The 24538-nt window shown below is 34.6% G+C and overlaps 1 protein-coding gene across 1 annotated transcript in view; it reads left to right on the top strand.

Annotated features, from left to right (window-relative positions):
• Window positions 1–24538, top strand: part of LOC131678308 (neuroligin-1-like) — a 1556576-nt gene that overhangs the window by 1373756 nt on the left and 158282 nt on the right. The window contains exon 9 of the mRNA XM_058958378.1: window positions 15891–16276. Coding sequence (XP_058814361.1) covers window positions 15891–16276 — 386 coding nt within the window. The remainder of the gene's footprint in view (window positions 1–15890; window positions 16277–24538) is intronic.

Genomic DNA, 24538 nt, shown 5'->3' on the forward strand with positions numbered 1-24538 from the left:
AATTTTTTTCTTCTTTATAACAAACTGAAGCTGTTAAAATATTCTTTCCGTCCCTTGATGTAGTCTGATAACTATTTCTGATTATGATGAACTTTTTATTTTTGCATATTTCCATCTTCATGATAAGGAAAACATGCTCAAGAAAGGATTTACTCGAATTCAGTCTTGTTCGTCTGCTAGAGCCCATCAAACATATGTTCATATTTGGCTGATAAAATCGGGTTTTCAATGTAATATAACAGATATTCAGCATTCGAAGAAGTTTCTTGTGAACGAGTGTAGAACGACTTTGTTTTTACTTACTTGAAGTCAGCGGCGTAGCCAGAAATTCGGTTTGGTGGGGGTTTGGTGAAAATCGATCATACAGTGCAAACGGCATAATTCCGAAACCGTAATATTTGAAGTTTTAAAATTATGCAGAATTAATTTTTCAGAAAATAGTAACAGAGTTCGTGTCTTTAGCGAATTTGTTGAGACTTTATTGTAGTCATGAATATTAATCTGAGAAAATTCACCATAAATACTTCTTAGACGATATACCGTCAAAATTATTTTATCAAAAAATGCGCTGTTTAACGTTTGTAAAACTCATGGAAGATACTAAACCTCCGAAATTGGCGGTTTCAAAATGATGCTATCTAGACCTTAAATTACCGTTTTTGAGCATTTGACCTATACATATAATTGACCATACAACAAAAATCAAATGCTCATCAAAATCGATCAGGACCTGCTAGAGTCGAATGGAAATCGTCATTTTTCATAAATTTCTCTCTACATTCGGAAAGTGTTATCCTCGTTATTAATCATATTACGTTTTCGTCTCAACTCGACGCATTCCCAAAATAAAAACCTGTTTTAATCCACCTAGTGGTGCAATCGTGCCTTTCTCATTTGTCCAGACTACGATTCCATGGCTGGTTATGCTCAATACAATGGTGGAAATGAATATTACATGTTCAGTACGATTTGCACATAGGGTGAAGTGCCTATTTTCACCACACTAAGCAAGGTGCCTCACTAATTCGTTAATTTCTCGCCCTAAAATCAATGGAATACGTATAAATTGACATCAACAGCTTTGCTTCGTTGTTAAGAATCAATGTAATAACACAAATGCACTGAAAATAGTGGAATTCTCGTGTTTGAGCGCAACGAAAACTCGAATCGCGTGCCCCTATTGTTGCGCTAGCATTTGACTCAATGCGTTGAACAAAGATGGCAGACCCATCTCTAACCAACGGCTTCAAATGGGTAGGGTGATAATAGAAACATGGCGCAAATGGGATCATCACCCTACATACAATGGATCGACAGCCACGATCTTGAGATATTATGTGATACTGAAACATCGCTTGAAACCAGCGGCGGATCATGGAGAAAGATCCGGGAGGTCCGGGTCCTGCCGAAAATTTTCAATTTGTTAAGAAATTTTAAACTAGTTTTAATTTTAAAGTAGCAACCCCTCACTACATACTCCCTCCGGGCCGGTATGATTGACGATTTTTAGAGTGATTGCATAACCTTTCTATATGAGAAAGACAAAAATGTACCAAAGTCCAAAAAGCCAATTTTTGTCAAACATCTCAATGTTTCATGCATTTTAAAGCCATTTGGCATCAAAAATACAAATTTGATTTTGAAAATTTTTCATTTCAGTTTATATGGGAATTTGCTGTGTGATTGCACTCTTCAACTCGTAGCTCCGGAACCGGAAGTCCAATCAATAAAAAATTCAATAGCAGCCGATGGGAAGGTTGTATCTTTCATTTGAGACTAACTTTGTGCAAATCGGTTCAGCCATCTCTGAGAAACAGAGGTCACATTTTTTTCCACATACACACATACATACACACACAGACATTTTCCGATCTCGACGAACTCAGTCGATTGGCATATGACACTCGGCCCTCCGGGTCGGGATTAGATTGACGAATTTTAGAGTGAATCAGAAAGGCAAAACATTTTTAGCAAATGTTGAAAGTTATGCATTTTTTTGGTGAGCAGTTCTATGTTTCAAAGACATTAAATCAATTTTAACTTCGCTTCCTATTAATTAAAGACCCTTATTACAGTACATCTCTACAAAAACGAGCTCAATTTGAAAATAAATCTGAGGATTATGATTGATTACAGAACTCTGGAATTTTCTATTGGAATGTTTTCAGGCAGGAATTTGATATTGATGCAATTAGACAACTGTGAAATCAAGACCAATAGATCAGTTACATACCAGGACCCCATTCCGACAATTTATCAAAAGTCCTCATGTTATCAATCTACGGATACAGGTTATGAATCTACGGATCAGATAATTGTTATTGTAATATTGAATTAAATCAGTCTGCATCAATAAATTTTCAACATCAATTCAAATTTTTTTTGGGTGTGGTGGGGGGGAGGCGTTGTGTGGTGTTAAACTCCAAAACCTTCTCTTGGCTACGCCGTTGCTTGGAGTTATATATTTTCATTTTCCGATATGTTTCAGATCGATCCGATGGTTATAAGTTAGAAAAATTGCAGTCAGAAGGTTCGCACAAATGAACATTTTTGCACTGATAAGTTATCAAGTTCCTTCCAGACAACTTGGAAGTGTTCGGTGATTATTTCTTGCGGTTGTAGATAGAAAAATGAATTACAAAATTCGTTTTATCGAAATAATGTTTGGCTTATTTCATTGGATTATTACTATATTGAACAATTAATAGGCGACAAAGAGTAATCCACAAACAACAAAAAACTTTCAAAGCATTTGAAATAGATATTTGAAGTCTTCAGTAAAGTTATTCGCAAAAGTATGAGCTACAAATTTGCTGAAGGCATCATTTCGATATAATCACTTCCAAGAAAATTTGTGAAAATATCTCACTCATAGGGGGATTAATCAGCAAAAGCACAATACCAAAAGACAGGGCATATTGCCTCCATTAAATTCTTTAAAGATAACTATTGACCTGAAATAAGCCGTTTTGGCGTTAATAATAGATTACATGTTTTGGTCATATTTCTTGCAATAGGAAATGATAAAAATCTTTCGTCCGCATTTAATGTTAAATATCTCTTTTGATAATAGTCCGATTTCAACAATCTATAACTTGTTCGAAAGGTATTCGTTAAAGCTGTCTAAAAACATATAAATTGTTAATCTATATTGTCAATTTCGGTAGATAATTCAAAAAAACTGCAATAAACGCCATTTTAACACATTCAAACATTCATATCTTAGAAACTAAACATCAGAATCAAAAATAAATTAATAGCGTTCATACTGTTTTTAGCTCTTTCATTTAAAATTGGTTTGGATAAGATCGGTTCAGCCATTGCTGAGAAACACGAATGCGAATTTGTCCGTTACACACACACACACACACACGCACAGACACACACACACACACACACACACACACAGACATTGTCCCAAATCGTCGAGCTGAGTCGATTGGTATATAAGACTCGGCTCTCTGGGCCTCGGAAATTTTTTTGAAAGTTTAAGCGAATTCTATACATTTCTTTTATAAGAAATGTAAAACCGATTTAATCCACCTAGCAGTGAGATGAGACATTTCTTACACATTTCACAATTGGATTAGTTTGCAGAACTCACGAGAAGTAGGCACCCAACTGCAGGTGGGATGAAAACAGTTTCTAGTCTTGCACGGATAAAATCTCGAATAAACTGAATAAATTATAGAAACCAACAAAACGACCGAAATAAAAAAGTAAAGCAAAAAATGAAACAATAGGTTTTTAAATTCATAAAATGAGTAGAAAAATTAATGGAAATCAAAATTATAATATACACGAATCAAATTAGATTAGGTTATTACACAAAAATTAAGATTATATTTAGAAATAGTTATAACATTTGTAGAATAAATTGACTCGTACGAACAAATTGAATGAAATAAAACGAATGATAAAAATCAAATAAATCAAATGAATCGAATGAATTAAATGAATCAAATGAATCAAATGAATCAAATGAATCAAATGAATCAAATGAGTCAAATGAATCAAATGAATCAAATGAATCAAATGAATCAATGAATCAAATGAATCAAATGAATCAAATGAATCAAATGAATCAAATGAATCAAATGAATCAAATGAATCAAATGAATCAAATGAATCAAATGAATCAAATGAATCAAATGAATCAAATGAATCAAATGAATCAAATGAATCAAATGAATCAAATGAATCAAATGAATCAAATGAATCAAATGAATCAAATGAATCAAATGAATCAAATGAATCAAATGAATCAAATGAATCAAATGAATCAAATGAATCAAATGAATCAAATGAATCAAATGAATCAAATGAATCAAATGAATCAAATGAATCAAATGAATCAAATGAATCAAATGAATCAAATGAATCAAATGAATCAAATGAATCAAATGAATCAAATGAATCAAATGAATCAAATGAATCAAATGAATCAAATGAATCAAATGAATCAAATGAATCAAATGAATCAAATGAATCAAATGAATCAAATGAATCAAATGAATCAAATGAATCAAATGAATCAAATGAATCAAATGAATCAAATGAATCAAATGAATCAAATGAATCAAATGAATCAAATGAATCAAATGAATCAAATGAATCAAATGAATCAAATGAATCAAATGAATCAAATGAATCAAATGAATCAAATGAATCAAATGAATCAAATGAATCAAATGAATCAAATGAATCAAATGAATCAAATGAATCAAATGAATCAAATGAATCAAATGAATCAAATGAATCAAATGAATCAAATGAATCAAATGAATCAAATGAATCAAATGAATCAAATGAATCAAATGAATCAAATGAATCAAATGAATCAAATGAATCAAATGAATCAAATGAATCAAATGAATCAAATGAATCAAATGAATCAAATGAATCAAATGAATCAAATGAATCAAATGAATCAAATGAATCAAATGAATCAAATGAATCAAATGAATCAAATGAATCAAATGAATCAAATGAATCAAATGAATCAAATGAATCAAATGAATCAAATGAATCAAATGAATCAAATGAATCAAATGAATCAAATGAATCAAATGAATCAAATGAATCAAATGAATCAAATGAATCAAATGAATCAAATGAATCAAATGAATCAAATGAATCAAATGAATCAAATGAATCAAATGAATCAAATGAATCAAATGAATCAAATGAATCAAATGAATCAAATGAATCAAATGAATCAAATGAATCAAATGAATCAAATGAATCAAATGAATCAAATGAATCAAATGAATCAAATGAATCAAATGAATCAAATGAATCAAATGAATCAAATAAATCAAATGAATCAAATGAATCAAATGATTCAAATGAATCAAATGAATCAAATGAATCAAATGAATCAAATGAATCAAATGAATCAAATGAATCACATGAATAACATGAATCACATAAATCAAATGAATTAAATTAATTAAATGAATCAATTGAATCAAATGAATCAAATTGATTTAATTCATCCAGTGAATACAATGAATCAAATGAATCAAAGAAAATGAGCAGAATTAAATGCATTGATTAAAATGAAAAATTGAACAATGGTAAAAAGTTATAAATTAATATAAGAAATAAATTGAATCAAATAAATTATTTGGATGAAATGATTAAAACTGAAAAAGTAGTCAGATTATTAAAATGAAGAAACTGAACAAAATGAATAAACTGGAAAAAATGAATAAAATGCATACAATGAAAACAATGAATAATATGAGTAAAAACACGAAAAGAATAAACTGATCAGAGTAAATCCAAAGAATGAAACGAATTAAATAAGTAAAATGAACGCAGATGAACAAAACGAATTAAAAGATGCGGAATGAAATAATGAATTAAAATGAAATGGTCATATATTTGAAACCAAAAACATTTTTGAATAAAGAAAATGAATAAACCGGATTGTACGAATTTGAGAACCATTGCCTCAGAAAGTTTTGAAATGTTTTTGAAAATACTATCTTCTGAGAAAAGGCTAATAAATATGCAATGGACTTTCTAGGGCTTCCATCTTTTTTTGGTTTTATTATTTTTGTTTTCATGCATCTTTACTTGACGAATTCGAAGTTTGCTTTTTGGCCACATATTCCCGAAAAAAAGATTTATGTACAGAATAGAATTTACTGGTCCAGTATTTTAACGCGCAATTGAATATAGTAAAATGAGACAAGGTCACATGTGCTTTCAAGCCCCTTAAACAGAGAACGACAGGAAGAATGCGATTCGTGAATGAGACAGGCACATATTTCAAAGTTTTTATTTGCATTGAAGTAAATAGTGTGAAATGTCTAGGCTATGTCGATAGCATAAAAGCCATGCATTCAGTTGATTGCAATGCAGTCTCTTTCCATTCATCCTTATAGCTTTCATATTGTTTCGTTCGGAATTCTCGTGCAGGAAATATGGATAAATAAGTCCTGTGAAAACTAAATGGTTCAAGCTACTCAGTATATCCAAATATGGACGACGGTAAGTTAGAAGACACATTGTAGTTGCATCCCCCATCGAGAGTGGGTACTTTGGGAGACTTCTTTTCTTGGATCTAATTTGTGGATATTTTTGGTCTTTGATCCGTTATTTTTCATGAAAGTTCGTACCAATACAACGAATGTGCAGCTGATACAACTCATGGTTCATTCGCCTGCGCAACGTTCCGTCTTCCATCTGCACGCCACCATAGATGGTACGCAACACCTTTCGTTCGAAAACTCCAAGGGCGCGTTGGTCCTCCACGAGCATAGTCCAGGTCTCGTGGCCGTAGAGGACCACCGATCTAATCAGCGTCTAATCAACTTCGTGCGGCGGCGAATTTTGTTCGACCGGAGTGTCCTCTAGAGTACAAAGTAGGCACGATTTCCCCGCTAAGATCCGTCTCTGAATTTCTCTGCTGTTATCATTGTCGTCGGTTACCAGTGAGCCCAAATACATGAATTCGTCGACCATCTCGATTTCGTCACCGTCTCCGTCACCGGGTGGGAGGTTCACATTGTTGTCTCTAGAACCTCTTCCTCTCATGTATTTTGTCTTCGAAACGTTGATGGCAATTCCAATCCTGCTGGCTTCAGCTTTCAGTCTTTGAGCATATATTTCATTCAAAATTCAATAGAGATACGAATAGTTTAAATATCGCACGTGGAATGTCTCTTTTGAAAATTTCCGTCGTCAAACTTTCATATTACCCAGTTAAGCCAAATATTTTTCTGATATAGTTATGAAAGTCCCTAATTATAGTGTAGATACAGGCTTTGAATACAATTGAATTAAAGTTGAGTTGATGTAGCAGCAGACAAAAAATAGTTTTGTTTTCTCAAACCTTCGCAATTACAATTAATAAATATTTCATATTGGCAGAAGATCTTATCACACAACTTGGAATTGGATACAGAAATAGCTAGATAGATGCGATAGAAGAGAGACAGAGAGAGACAGAGAGAGAAAGAGAGAGAGAGATAGAGAGAGCGATAGAGAGAGAGAGAGTGATAAGGGGGCGTGTGAGGAATGGCAAATGATGGTTAATGAAGTGACATTTTTATAGGTATATTATTATGATATATTGATTCTTACATTGTTATCATAAATAATGTAAGTAGTAATTTTTGCGCCATAACCAGTATAACCTAAATCTTGCAAAAGAGCTAAATTTTCGCTAGATTTTTGGGCTTCAAACAAACAGTTGCTTTCGGTGACGCCACAAGTATAATTATATTAGAAAACTTTTATCTCACTAGTAGGTGAATTACTTGTTGATCTGTGTATTGATATACCATCCAAAATATACCTCATGATTGAACGCAATGCCTAATCCAAGGAATAAAGAACTCACTGTTTCACTATCAACACATTTTTTTGTCTTTGAAGTAAACTTATGTATTGATTTTTGAGAAATAGTTCATTTATTATAAAGGTAATTCACAAAATGTTCTCAACATCGAATTCCTTGAATCACGTAGATGTGTTTTCATACCCCGATATTCAAAATCGGTTTAGCGTAATAGCGTCAAATGGCAACGTTAGGCCTTTCATTTGAAACTAATTTCATTAAGATCGGTTCAGCCATTGCTGAGATAATTACATGACATTTTGTACATACATACATACATACACACAAACACACATACAGACATTGTCTCAATTTGTCGAGCTGAGTCAATTGGTATATGAGACTCGGCCCTCCGGGCCTCGGAAAAAGTTTTCAAAGTTTGAGCGAATCCTATACATTTCTTTTGTAAGTAATGTAAAAAAATATTAAATAAAAAAGTTGTGTACTCAATGAGCTTACTGAAAAAAATTGCAATTTCTTTTTGTTATATAATTATGCAATTTGCAATTGTTTGAAAAAAATTGAATTTTTTAAAGTTGGACCAATTTTTTTACTTATTATTTTCTTTAAATATTAAGAATCATGTTAAAATAATTGTGCAAAAATTTGGGAGTGAATATCAAAATACTTTGCGAGATATTACAATTATAAACTTAAAACAAGGCAATTTTACACCAAACGCCTAGTGATAGGCCTATTGTAATTTGTTACTAATATTTGCAAAATACATAAATTATTTAACAAAAACAAATATTACAAAAAAAAATTCGCCGAGATCTTTCGAAAACGCAGCTTTTATTATTTAATGCTTTTTTCCAGAAATCTAATAGTTTCTCAGTTATCAGGGAATGAAAAATGTCCAATTCTATTAAATTTATAAAACTTTAAGAAATCACTTTATTATTAAAAGTTGATATTTGTATGTATATGATTTATGGACTTCCAAACGGCTTAACCAATTTCCGTAAAAATTTATGCATAGTAGGAATTTGTTATGGAGCGTGTTTGTGTGCTATTGGTGGGTATTATCTGCCTCTGTTTTCCTCCTATTTCGTTGAAAGTCGCATCAACACGCGATGGGTATTAGCTAATATTTTATAAAGTTCAAAAACTCATAACTTGAAAAAAAATATCAAATTCAGCCAAAGTAAAAAAATCGTGTCTATAATTTTCAGCTAAAGAATGCAAAAAAATTGGAGGGAACTAAAATTATAGTTGTAAATCGTGGAATAACTCGCATTCTGCAAATTCAAGACTTTTTAGGGGTATTCTAATGTTAAAAGCAAATATTTTTTAAAGTCCCCCGAAATCAAATTTATTTTGATTATATAACTATATTAAGAAGATTATGTGAAAATTTCAGAATGGAACTCGAAGTGTTTTACGAGATATTTCAGTTATAATAGGCCTTTCACTGGGCGTTTAGTGTAAAATTGCCTTGTTTTATGTTTATAATTGTAATATCTCGCAAAGAATTCCACTGCCAAATTTTTACACAATCTTTTTAACATGAATTTAATACTTAAAGAAAATAATAAGTAAAAAATTTAGTCCAACCTTAAAAAAATCAATTTGTTTCAAGTAATTGCAAATTTCATAAGTCATATAACAACAAAAAATTGTGATTTATTTTGGTAAGCTTACTTGAAAACGCAACTTTTTTATTTCATATTTTTTCCATATATCGAGTCGTTTCCGAGTTATCAGTGATTGAAAAATGTTCAATTTTATAGACTTCAAAAGTTCAAAAGCGAATAACTTGAAAAATAATATAATATTTAGCCAAACCAAAAAATACGTGTCAATTATTTTTAGCTAAGGAATGTAAGAATACATTTTGGAAGAAATTGAAATTTTGGTTGTAAAACTGACGTGGAATGACTTATGTATTTCAATGATTTAATCAACTAAAGGTAACTGCCCGGCATTTAATCTATTCAAGAAAATTGTCCACAAATCGAATGAAAATCACTTAACACTGTTACTACTATCATCTAATTTACGTAAAATTTTACTAAATGCTTCATTGCTGACAACATAACTAGAAACTATAAATGAGAACATGCTCAATAATTTCAGCATCTCTTAATTTCGACACATAGAGGGGAATACATCGCACTTACTTCCCCACGATTTCAATTTATTGATTCCTTTTTGCTTTTTTTCTCCGTGATGTCTTATCATCTTATTCCATAAAGACCAAAAATAAAACGAAAGACTGTAATATAATGAAAACATGAAATCGAAACAATAATCCCACATTATTGACTTATAGATTCAACTAGTTACAACATTTTAGTCGCTCTCCGTGATAACCTACTGATGTCTGATCAATCTATCGACACATCGTTTTCAAACTTACATAGGCATTAATAAGAAACCATCGAAAGCGACTAAAATGCTGCTGGTGGTTGCAACATTTAGTTTATTATGGTTGATTGACTAATATGTGGTTTAGCATCAATTGATCAATTGACATCTGAAGGAAAGTAAGTGTAAAATCCCGTCAGTTAGTCCTACCGCTACTGTGTACGTTTCTGTATATCAACAAAATTAGTAATGTACGATTCGTGGGTTGATGAACACCTCAGGAAAACCGCTGGTTTACCACTTTTTGGCTTGTTTACTTTTTCACGTTTTTCTTGCTTATTGTTCGATTTTCCAGACTAACTGTGTTTCAATACGGCCCTCATTCCCCACATAAAATGAAATTGAGTGTCAATAGAAATACTATTGCATTAAAATGATGCGAAAGTAAAAAAACAGTCGTCCCGGCTACAACTATGTCATCAGCTAATTGAAATGATTTTGTTTAGCACGCTTGAGTGAGATGCCTGACGTTTATATTAAGCGTACAGTGCTCTAATCTATTACAGAAATCCAATTTGCGTATGATTTAACTAACTTTCTTTATTCAGGCCAATATCTAGCATAAAATAAGTTTTGTTAGATGCCATCACTAGCGATAAATGTTAATTTTGGGACAATTTTTATACTCAGTTTTCTATGAAACTCCTAAATTTTTATTATATAATTCGTTTATTTGAGTCGGTGAAATGCATTAGCTAAATGAAGCCTTGAGTCTTTAATATATTTCTACGATGTAAACAATGAAAATGATGAAACGCTAATGGTTGTCCAACAGATCTCGTGCGATTGACCTGTTTACTGACTGAGAAATATTTTTCATAACCAACCGCGTCTTGGTGGTCGTTCATATCTATCTTGTACACTTCCGTATTATTATCGTGGTAACTGCCATGTACATGTTCGCGAATATCTGATTTCATTTTTGTTTTGTACCCTTACGGGCCACCAGTGTCGACTTCCTCAATGATGATGCTGACTGTTAATTTTGAGATACTAGACGCAGTTTTTGCCGTCAATATTATATGAAGAGCAGCCACAAATTTGGCAATTGTTTGTTTTTCAGGTAATCGTATTGGAGACTAAGGATGTGCAAAGATATGTATAATGATGCTATCGAATTGCGTTTTGTACATGCAGGGTCAGCTAGGACGAAATCCTAGCTGACCCTGCCCGTCTAATTCCTAGATGTGTCCTTTATAATAAATTCCATTTTTTTCCACATGTGACAGGAATCTTTTAATGGCCACGGTTCAAATAAGTTAAGTTTGTTTATTGGGGCTTTAACCTCCTGGTCGTTCGCCCGCGGTTCAAGTAAGTGGTATCAGATCTAGTAGCCGAACATTGATATTCTCATCATCCACATATATGAGAATCAACCACGTGTTGCAAGTTGCAAAATGACTGGTTTCGCCTGGGCTAATTTGTTCAATAACATAAGTACTGAATGCCTGACAAGGTAGAACTCGTCAAAGGCGAAGTTCGTAAGTGTAACCTCTATTTTCACCTTCAGCAAATATTTCCCATCATGAAATTCGGTTATGCAAAAATTCCGGAAGTCAATAGCCTCCACGTTTGGCTGGAGCATCACTTCTTGCTTCTGCGATTCAATCATCCGACGGATCACCCCAGCAAGAATTAAAGTAACAGTTTCTTTTGTTCTTCCGACGAGTCACACAATATGAAAGGAAGTGTGTTATCAGACTCGGCATACTAAATAGATATCGTGACCGATGCCTTCGGTGGCTCAAAATAGCAATCTTCCTCACCATTCTCCCATTAATTTGTTGAAACCAAACAAGATACAATTTTTTTACGAGTTACCGAAAAACATGTTGCTTCTTAAATTTATTTTTGAAAAATTTCGGGGGGGGGAGGCTTTAGCCCCCTAGCCCCCCCCCCCCCCTATGACTACGTGCCTGGTTAATAAGTGTCGTCTTACAGATCTATGAGTAGAGACAGTTGTACAAACGCCAGAAGTTGAACTGGAAGGGCGATATTCTCTTTCGAAATGTTTATTTCAACCGTTCTAGTATTTCACGACAACGTTATATACAATATGTTAATATAATAATTGCTCGACTGAGTATAATCGTTTGACAGTCTTGCCTTTGTTGTGTTGCTTCAGAGTCACATTTGTGTATTTGTAACGCAACAAGAAAATCAATATTGAACCACCCCATGACGTTTATTATCTACCCTAATCAAAAGTCAATTTTATTTTCAAGATTTTATAGTGTCCAAAACAAAGTCAGTGTACCAAAATTACTTAAAAAACTTATTTAGTCAACAAAATAAAAAATTAAAGGGTTGTGTACAGGACACGACCACGGTGACATTAAAAATGTAGCTTTTTTCAAGAGCGTGCAAATGTATTTTATCTATCACACATATCGACTCAAGTTCTTGCTCACTCGCCTGTTTTTTATGTTACAATTTGCTATATACCCTCCCCATTAAAACATAATTTATTGAAGGTCTTTTAACGGAAATCTATTAATTAATCAAGTATCTCACTAGGTGATTGGCATTATTTGGCTAATCCATCTAGTAAAAATAGGCTGGTCTGTCCAGAAAATATATTTAAAAGAAAAGTTCCATATTTAGAACCGTGACGAGGAAGCCCACGCCCAGCAACGGAAATATACAGATTCTTCATGAAATATGAAATTTCATTTTCCATTTAAATTTTCAATAATGTATTAATGAACTTAAGTAAACAATCTTAAGGTTAAGTATTTCTTGATCGATTAGTGGCGAAAAAAATGAAATTATTTGATAAATTACATTGTTATGCAACGTTCGCACTACCAGTTAAAACGGGTTTTATGCTATCTTGGTGACATTTTCTCTTGTTGCTAATTATTAAAACGTGTTATAACTCTGTAGTGTAAACATTGTATTATTAAACCAATTCTGCAGCGTTTTATGTTATATATGGGTGTTTTATGTGGTAATAGGACTGACATAATTATATCTTCAGTACAGCGGTTTGTTGCATAATTTCAAACAGATATATTTTAAAATTTAAATTAGTATACCTAATCGTTCAATTTGTTGTATACTTTAAAACGCAATTAGAACTGTGTTTTAACTACATAGGGCAGGACAGATACTCTGACTGGATAAAGTGGGAAAACAATTTTAAGTCCAGTAACGATTAAGACATGGCTTGAATTTGAATCGAAAAAGAACACCCGCCTAAACTGCTGCTGGGACGGTAAGTTCTGTTTTAAAATTTTCCGTTGTGTACAGTACGAAACAAAAGTGTTTGAAATTAGAAAACAAAAAGTTCTGCTGGGAATGTGATTGTTTCTGATGCAATTACACTCAGGTTTTTTTTACGCAGGGGATACAGGCCGTGCAAATGAAAACCGCCTAAATTTAAAAAAAAACGCGTAAATGAAAACCGCGGAAATTTCAAAATTCGCGTAAAAAATACCGCGTAATAAAACCTGAGTGTACTCCCCTATATAAAATACTACGCTGCTGAACAGTGCAATAACTACAGAAGCACGTTGTCAGATGCCTTACTGATAAAAAACATATAACCAAAATAAGAAACATATGAAAACCAATAGGCTCTTTACCCTAGGCAGCTACAATGCGCCGTAAACATGGATTAACAAGTTACAACGCACACGCATGCATAAAAATAAATATATTTTATTCAAACGCAACACTCTTAAGCAGCACACACCGTATTGAATTAAATCCAAACCACCCCACCCACCCACTTTGCAAATCATTCTGTGACACCGTGCTGGTACCCGAAAAATTCGCACACGGCCACCGCTGCCGAAAATGCATAGCGTCTACCGCTTATTGTAGTGCCCACACGCTGCAGCCATGATCTTACCCGTTCGACATAAGAACAAAAACTGATTCAAACGGGTACGCGTCACCTCTATTTATAAACTAACCGTATATGGTGTTTAGTCACATAGGTGCGAGTGTGTGCAAATGCCAACGTTGCCGAAAATCGGTAGCGCTTATTGCATCGCCCGGAGACGATGTTGTTCGTATGAGACAAGAGCAACAACTGATTTAAACGGACATGCGTCGCTTCTATTTATGACTTTTCGTCTTTCATTGAGTCACTAAGCTGCCCTCTTTTGACGGCTGTGTCTGAGAAATCTGCCTCACGAATGGTAATTTTCCCGTTTTTCGTGAACTTTTTAATTTTACCAATTTCCAAAAGTCTACTTTTATTGGGGAGATATTAAATTATTACCAATATTTAAGTTAGGTGTTTCTGAATCGGTTGGTGTATGAATGATTAAAATCCATCTAGTAATATCGGAGTTATAAGCGTGCAAACCTTACATAGTTTCGTTACATGGGAGATAGTTCAGATTTTCAGATAGTGGAGTAAGACATTTTTAATGTCAAAAAATCGAGTCACCCTAACAAACAGTTAATTTTATTTCATATATTTTCCGATGTCAATCATGTATTAAACTTACCAAAACTATTTGAAACCACCGATTGTGGCCACACTATAACGGGCCACACTGTGATATGCGGTGTAACCTGTTCTCAATCCATATTAATTTGATTTCTAAATATCATTTGTCAATTACACATGAAAGTGAAACTAGAAATACACCTGGTTTGACTGTTCAAATCTTTATTTTGGGTTATTTACAGGTTTAGAGGTAATATACATCGCTTTGTTTGAACTTCTACAAATACTTCAGTCGCGTTAGGGGACAACACTTCATATGCGACAGTTCGTGTTCATTTTGGTGTTGTCCCCTTACGCAGCGTTCGCAGCGGTCGTGAAAAAAAATTCTTAAAAGCTCGAAAATCTAAGTATACAGTATTGTTCTGTGATTATCGATGATCAAATTTCTAGAACAAATAGATGCTCTAAATTTTGAGACAGAGTAAGTTTTTTGATAAACACAAGTGTAGGTTGGAAAAACAATGTTCTGCTCTGTTGTCCCCTAACGCGACATTTTCACCTCTCAAAATGAAAGGACAACCTGAAAAACATCAAACCCATAATATAAACGTTGTGTTAGGATTTTTATAATGTTCAATTATGTTAACAGTTGCATGATGCGTGCGAACGTTGTCCCCTAACGATGGAATGTGTCTCTGTCTGGGTGATTGGCCATTTAAAATTGGTTTGGATAAGATCAGCTCAACCATTACTGAGAAACACGAATGAGAGTTTGTCCGTTACATACACACACAGACACACACAGACATTGTCCCAAATCGTCGAGCTGAGTCGATTGGTATATAAGACCCCGCCCTCCGGGCCTCGGAAAAAATCTTGAAAGTTTGAGCGAATTCTAAACATTTCTTTTATAAGAAATGTACAAAATGTGCTACCAAAATACTATAAGTTTGATGTAATGATATTATTGCTTTATTCCTTTACGTAAATTCAAACTTTCTTGACATTTTTCGCACAATAAGGTAATCAGGTAGCATCAATAATTTTTCTCTTTAATACAATTAATTTATTTAGGTGGGGTGGAGGTTGCGTTAAACCCCAAAGCCTCCTTTTGGCTACACCGTTACTTGGAATTATTTATATCGCTTTTCACAAATAAAAATATTGTTGATGTGTTAATAGAGCATTCCATTAGACATTTTTCGTAATAGTTTTACTTCCTGACGTGTCATACGGTATAAGACAAAACGTTCTTTGTTTTAGCAATCCAAACGGTTTATTGGAGCCACATATGATGGAGAGTTCGAGTAACTATCCTGACAAAATTTCAAATTATAACGATTACGATATTGGTGTTGGTCGATTACAACAATCTAGATCACTGATGAACAATCGAAAGGCATCGATATTGGTAAGCAACCGTCTTATCAGTGACACAAGAAACACGATGGAGTTATATAGCCGATATGAAAGTAATCGCAATCATTACGGAAATCGGGATGAGTCCAGTAAAATGGCTTCAACTGCATCTATAGGACGAGGAACTCTAGAAAATGATGATGATGCCAGAGATCACATTGAAAAGCCAGCGCAAAAATTAGAACATTGGAAATTGTATGACCGAACCAATCAGTTTTACATGGAGCTAGGTAAGTACAGTACGGACATCAATCCAAATTAGGCCGATTCAAATATTTTTAAAAAATATGTCCCAGCACAATTTTTTTGTGGCAAACAAAACATAAGTCTTTTTTTAAATTAAAGCAAAACAAATATTTTTTCATTGTACATTTCTTTTTGATCGTTCTCGTATATCACGCAGGGTGATTTCAGATAGTGGAATTGAACTGTTTTTTATTCCATCTTTCTATTTGATAAGACACGGTACCATTATAGCTAATCTTGTATCGCTCATTGCTGTCTCTTGTTTCTTGGTATTTCTTCTTAAGTTGTGTAAGAATTTCATTAAAGTCCGACAAAGGTGCGTTGTAAGTGGTAACGATCGATTTAGAACTGGGTGCTTTTAACGACTCTGAAAATATATATGATAGATTGATTATCAGAAAAAATCAGGTATACAGGTAAAAATTCCCTACCTACTCAAAACTATTTGCTAGTCATACCAACCATGTCCTTTGTCTGAGCAAATAGGTTCAATACTCTTTTGTTAATTCCGAGTAACACTCCCAATCTAGCCAAAGTGGACGCTCGGTAAAAATATTGAACGCGAGGGGAGGGCAGGATCTGAAATGTCTGAATGTTTTTCTACATGGTTAATGGACAACCCCCAGGTTGAAACCAATGTTGGCAGTTTTGGCATCACTGTTTGCTGTATTCCGGCCGTTAGTAGAGCTGATAGTTTTTTTTGAAAGTTTTACACTCGCGATTCTTTTTATTCTTGTTTTATCTGTTTATCGTGTTATTCGGTAGTACGTGTGCATCGAAATTTCGTGACTTCAAGCACAATTATATCTGCCAGTGTGATTCGTGAAAGTGATAGGGTGAAGTGCCTATTTTCACCATACTAAGGAGGGCGCCTCACTGAATCATTAAATACTCGGCCTACAAACAATGGAATGCGTAAAAACTGGTATCAACAGCTTTGCTTCGTTGTTAAGTACCAAGATAATAACATACATGCGCAGAAAACAGTGAAATTCTTGTGTTTGAGCGCAACGAAAGCACGAATCGAGTGCCCCCATTGTTGCGCTACCATTTGACTCAATGCGTTGAACAAAGATGGCAGACACTGCTCTAACCAACGGCTTCAAATGGGTAGCGTGATAATAGAAACATAGCGATAATGGACTCATCACCCTAGTTGTTGGTTGTGATTTTTGTTTTTACTTGACATTATCACTGCACAGTACGTTATGCTCAATTTTTTCGCCAAAAGCGACATCTGCTGGTGGGTAGTTGTGTTGTCGCACGTTGCGTGCAAGTTCGCTTCCATTGACGCACGTTACCCGTTAGCGTTTTCCTGCGCATATTGCATACTCGCTAGGCGTCATTTCTACATCAAAAGCATGGCTTGTAACCAGCGATGCCAACCTTCCAGTTTAAACTGGAGTCTTCCAGTTTTTTTTACAACATCCAGTCAAACAATCGGAAAAATCTTCCAGTTTTTTGAAATTTTAGCCAGTTTTATCCAGTTTTTTTTAATATTCATTTATTTAGTTTTCTTTCTCACAAATTGTAACTCGATTCACAGAATTTTCAAGCAAGCGATGGGATGATGCAGAGTGCCGCAGAATAAGATTTAAATCCACCGTGACCTGAACTCTTTTTATACTACTTGTGAGTAAAACGGTACAAGAATGTACATTTTGATACGATTTCAAATGAATTTTACTCAAACATAAAGGTGACAGTACATTGTGTCAAATATTTACATGAACATTTGTTGTATTCGCAGCTAGTTGCTATAGTATCGTAAGAAAGGATTAAGCGCATTCTCAAGTTTAGTAAAGGGTCTTAAATTTACGATTTTGTGGATTTTGTGTAGATTGAAAATCTTCAAAACAGTAAAATTCGACTGTAACTATTAGAATTACAGTCAAAGTCAGATGTTCTAATATTTTTTAAAATTTGGACAACAATATCAAAAACTGACTCAAATTTTCAATAAAAGGTTTGGAACATACGTGTTTACTTAAAATTACGTTCATTGAATCGTTGACTTAAACATAACAAGAGTATAGTAGGTTTTTTCGAGCATCCAGTTTTTTCCAGTTTTTTTTCTAGAAAGGTTCCAGTTTTTTTGAAAAAAAATTTGGCAACGCTGCTTGTAACAACTGTTCGAAAGTGGTTAATAATTCTGATCGAATCACATGTCGTGGATACTGCGGAAATTCGTTCCACATGATATGCGTCAAGACGGATTATGATGTTCGTGACGTCCTGGAAACCCACTCACGGAATCTATTCTGGATGTGCAACGGCTGTGCTGACTTATTCTCAAATGATAATTTTCGTAGAATGGCTTCGCGTTGTTGCGACATAGTGCCTGACGACAATTCTCTGAAATCTATAAAGAACGACATAGCTGATTTGAAAGCTGTCGTCAAAGCTCTCTCGGTTAAAGTTGACTCAAAACCGCTATCCCCAACTATAATGCCTTGGAAACGAATTGCTGAATATAATCCAGTTTCAAACACGCTTAAGCGCAGACGCGAAAATGATTCGCTCAAAACAAAAATTCCTAATATTCGTGGGTCCAAAGCTGCGTTTGAAACAATAAAAACAATTTTACCACCTGAGGAGCTGTTATGGGTTTACTTGTCAGCATTCGATCCCAGCACGACGGATGATGAAGTTTCTACCCTTATGAAAGATTGTATGGGGGAGAATCTGCAACCGAGAATAGTTCGTCTAGTTCCTAAGGACAAGGATCTCTCATCTCTGAGCTTCATTACTTTCAAAGTTGGCGTTAGCAAGGGATAAGGCTCTGTCCAAAGACTCTTGGCCGGAGAATATCTACTTCCGTGAATTTGTGACCAATAGACCTTTCTCGTCAAAAAATTTTATATGCAGAACAGCTTCCGTTTTCATCGCTGGATCGATTCTGAATACTGTCACGTTAATTTGGTGTCTCTAACTATTGAAAAAATCAAAAATTCTTTGAACTGCCCATTTTACTCTGTATTCCCCTGTCCTATTTTACCTCGATTCTCCATACTTTTACACCATTTGGATGAACTTCGTGTGGGGAATATGAAATAAAGTTACGGCGGGTAGCTTATAACAAAGTTCCAGTAGCCTACCGCTCGCCGGCATCTATTTTAATCTGGCTATTCGCCGTTTTGTTTACTGGGTATGAACTCCAAGAGTTCATTCCAATTTGTCAAAAACATTGTTTTGACGTAGATGAACCCCAAAACAGTGTTTCAGGATATACCGAATCATCGATATCTAAACCGATTTTTAATTTCAATACCAATAAAATTACTAAAACACCGATTTATTTTTTCTTACCAAAAAATAACGATTTTCATATAATACGATCAATTAATATTACGTATGGGCCTTTTTAGAAAATGTCTTCACATTTCCACATCATATCATCCGGAAATTGATTCAGCAATCTGCCAGGTTACTATCAAAATTTCAAATGAAGCTCAACAACCGATTCTGAAATCGATTGAGCTCGGTAGGTTTGATTACATAACATTAAAATGATCTATTTTTTTTAAAACCAATAATTTGCAGGTAACTTTTGGTTAGCATACATCTTCACACCGATAAATGCCTATTTTTTATTTAGAACTATACCGATATTAGATTTGTTCCAGTACCAGTAGAAAGTGTAAGTACTCCGGAGCAAACAGAGAGAAAATCGTTCCTATGTTCTCTTCTCTTTTTTCTTCTTCCGTTAGCAAGCTGGAGTAAAAAGCAAGTATTTTTTGCTTCTGTTTGCTCCGGAGCAACTTCTGTGTAACTAGAACAAACTTATTGTACAAAACCATCTGACAACGCTGCTCTAAAGTGAAAAGTGCTCTTCAAACATCGATGACATTTTTTTGTTTTTTTTCCTGTTTTGTCTACCTATCTGTTATGTTTTTCATCCTGCCAAGGAATCCAAAAACATCAGCTGTCTCCCGTTTCCCGAGTGTTCGCCGACAAGTTTTGCTTTCAAACTGAAGAAAAAACTACAGTTTAACTTCACCAGGCATAATCATCAGAATGAGATGCAGGAAAATATTTTCATTTTACCGTTCAGTATGAGAAACATTTTACAAATGATAATCGTGTATGCCCAAAAGGTATTTGTGCGGATCTGCGAATCCGGTTTTTGTGGAATAATTCAACCAAGGGCTATGATGTAGCAGCGGTGGAGAGTAAGTCCAATCATACCGCTTCATCCCCCTCCGGCAGAAGATGAGCGCTGGCGAATGTTCTCAGCCACCTGGAGGAGGAGGTTCAGCGCGGAAGAAATGTTACCAGACATCGCCGATCTGGTGTCTGGACTTTTTTGATAATTTCATCGAGATTGGGTGTGCAGATGGGCGGTTGGAGTTCTGGGAGGGAACGACTGGTAACTTTAAGGTAAATTGTATGAAGTCACTTGTTTTTTATTACAACTATTGACGGACGTTTCATTGCAGGGTATATATGAAGCCGAAAACATCCACAACAATGGGGTAACTAACATAAAGTTTGCCGGTGACAAAGTGATAGTCGCACGGTTGAGTGGATGAATCGATTCTCTGAGACTAGAAACGTACACGCAAGGTGGTCAGATCGATTGGGGTTTACGTCTGCAAATGGGCGAAGTAAGTCCTATGTTTCAAGTAATTTTTTAAGCTCACGTAGGGCGCGGAACAGACATATTTTATTAGTTATTTTAAAATACTATATATTCTAAGTCATTTAATTTTCAGTCTGCAATAAGTATGTCATCAAGTGCCTTAATTCTTATTCTTTTTTAGCCCACGTACGCACCGGTTCGGCATGAAGCATTAGTTTATTTCAGCAATCGGTCCACAGCGTTGCCAGCTCAACATAACGCATCCGAGGAGGAGCTTCGATGTATTCTGGAGTTTCACCAGCAGGGTTACCAGTGACATGTTTGGAAATGGCGGGCGGTTCTAAGTTCTAACCTCAAAAACAGACAACAATAAAATGTATTTCTTTCAGAGTTGATAATATCCATTACATGGTCAAATGCGCTGATGGGTTAGGCTTTGGATTCGGCTATATTCCATCGTCATTGAAGCTAGATCATAGAATCATGTTAATTCGACAGACTGCAAGTGTTATTAGTAGCACAAACAGCTAGCAGCCCAGCTAGTATTGTTCTTTCTGCTTGCAACCAACCTGGTTATATTGATGTCAATGCTAAATTCGCTGTTACAGTTGTATGATCGCTATACTGTTCCATTTGTTATGGGATTCGCTATTAACATGGGACAGTTATGCTTAGAGCACCAGATTCTAAAAGCGACCAATTTTGGCCAATCACTGGAGACAAAATCACGCTTAACAATTAATAATAAATTAAATTATTGCTGAGTAATTTTTGTTGTACATGTATAAAACATATCTATTTTCTCGTTACCTATGGCTAAATAACCATTAGAAAGGTTATGAGTTTATGTTGTCGCATTTTATAATCATTTATACTACCTTCAAGCGATCGATTTTCAAGATACGACTCGCACTTTAACCATCCCTTCACCGCGCCATCAAAATATAAATAAGTCATACTCCTAATGAACTAATATTTATTAAAACATTTACTAAATAAAAACATAGACCTGATAGTTCGTTTGCAAAAAAACACCGAAGCAAATTGAGTTGGTGTTAAAACTCTATCTTTGATCCTAGTGCTGCTGGATTTTGCCAACATTTATACTATTTTCATTCAAAAAAAGTATCACGTGTACACTATGTATATGGACTTCTAAATTTGGTAATTGTTACGAATCATACTCGGCCTGGCCTTGGGTACAAGATAATAACTGCATGATCTCCCACCAGCATGATCCTGCCGGAGTGTTTGCCTTGCCCGATACCGGAGCAGCCTGCCCTCGTGTGAATCGGAACCGCTGAACATTCCGATGAGGGTATGTCCAACGGGATTACCGACGGAGCCGATCGCTACACTACCAGCAGTAGCTGCGATTTCAGCAATTAATCCAGATGCCTGGTGGGGAGCTACCATTGGTGCAGCGACAGCCGAGTGTGACGCAGGCTGGACCATCGGCTAACTCGATTCCGGCGAGGTGGAGCGGCTGCAATTGGTGCGGACCTATGAAGCGATGTATATAATTTCAAGGACATTTGCAACGCAATTACCAGAGATCATCAAAATGTTTCGTGGCTAACGTTGTAATTCAGCAAAAAAAAACAAGTTAAATTGATCGCAACAAATAAAATCGCTTTCTTCAACGAATCGTGGACAAGAAAAATCCAAATGCCAAATTTAACGGATTTAATGCCTAATGACGTCAAATAAAAATGAAAGCCTAGCGAGCTTGTTAATACAAGATATTCGCATTTAAAAGCGAATCAAATCAAGTTTCTCATACTGTGGTCGAATACAAAAAATTCCAAGTCTACACTGAAAACCATTCGATGAAGAAAATAACAAAACAAATTTTTGTTTTCCTAATTAGTTGATTTCAACAGAAAAATGAATAACGTAACTAAATTTTCTCTTAATTTTGAGAGATTCTCAAATAATAGTTATTGAAAATTATTATTGATTTTGATTCAAGACGCACATCATACGAAATGACAGCAAGTAGCTAAGATGCACACCTTACTGAAATACATCAAGGTAGCGACAGCAACACGCTGGACATAACGGTTAAGCACGTAGGTAGTTGTCTCAGCTTTGAAAGCTTGTTTTATCCTGGACGCAACTACCTGAACCAGTACACAAAAAAAAACAGAAATTCAACTGACCTCATTTTGGTTTTACCTAGTTTTTCTTTAAAAACATTTCAATAAAGGGATGATTTTTATTGACATTTTTTTCAATACATGTGCACTGAAAATTGAAAGTATTGTCGAAAATTGTCAAAATCATTCTATTTCGGATTTAGTCGATTATATAGTAACATTTCAATTATTAACCAATGTAATATGTAATATGATAATTATTTTTCATCGTTTGAGATTCCAAACTAGATGTGGAATAAGTATGAAGTTTTTTTTGTAGTGCTGGATAGTGTTTGTGACTAAATAGAAAAAAAATATACCTTTATTCTAAAATTCAAATCAATCAATTTCCAACAATCCTTAAATACCTTTGGCTATTTCGTCTCATTTAAGATTGCAGTTTATAAAAAGATAACATTATGAGAAACATAACTCTGTATTATATTTACGTGTGAATTACTGACATACGGAATTTTTCAACAATTTAATTCCATACCTTTCATCCGTCGGTCGGTGAAACAAAACGTTTGAAATTATCCTATGTTGTATTTTACGATGAAGCAGTTTAATTCAACAATGAGATTAGTTGAATTCTAGTCGTTTGTGTCTTGGCTGAAAAGGTAGTGTAACGGCATATGCAATTGTGTCTGGACTAAAACAAGCGTTAGAATCTGAGACAAGCGTTTCAAGCTTTAGCTCATGTAGCTTTTCAAGTTTTGTGCTTTAGCTTTTTAAGTTTTGTGCTAGGATGAAACGTTCGTGTCCAGACTGAAACTGACAGCATCAAACCAACAACGTTGGATTATTGTTTTCAACAAAAATTTAGTTCGCCCAAATATTAACTAGACGAAACCAAAAACTCAACTAATTTTTTAGTTGAAATTGTGATGAATCGGTTTTCCGTGTATGTAAACAAGCTCTGCGAACTGTCAAAAAAGTGAGGTTAAACATTTTCATCCAATGTTCATACAGCGAGAGGTTCATTTTAGTTTGTTTACATTGCTAATGAAATTTGTACTGCGATTCAACACTTCATTTACCGCGTTGACAAGAACTTAAGTGAAAATATTCAAAGCAGTGCTGCCCAAACGCACATTTTAAGTCCCACAATTCTTGCTGAGGTGAAAAAAATATTCAACATTCTTGCATATTTCAAATTTTAAAAAATCATTAAAAAATCATGATAGCTCCTAAAAATCTCATTTTTACGGAAATGTTCTTATAAATGTGTAATCTTTCGATTAAAAATAAGAAAAACAGGTGTTAGGTCGGACGAGAAAGGTCTATTCAAAAATCCAACGACCTATCATCAGGATTGCGACGGAGAAGAATCCATCTGGTGGTGGACAGTAGCGCCAAGCTATTCCGGATAAACTCATCTGTCCAACTTCCCCCGGCGAGCGATCTACCTGGCGAATCGGCGACTTCTTCTGTGTCAGGTGAAGCCAAGAAGCGTATATGTCCTTCCGAAGTAATACAAGATGCTGCACGCCCTCAACGTAAATTTCACTTACAGTCTGCTGATG

This window comes from Topomyia yanbarensis, chromosome 2 (assembly GCF_030247195.1).
Source record: "Topomyia yanbarensis strain Yona2022 chromosome 2, ASM3024719v1, whole genome shotgun sequence".
Taxonomy (NCBI): Eukaryota; Metazoa; Arthropoda; class Insecta; order Diptera; family Culicidae; genus Topomyia; species Topomyia yanbarensis.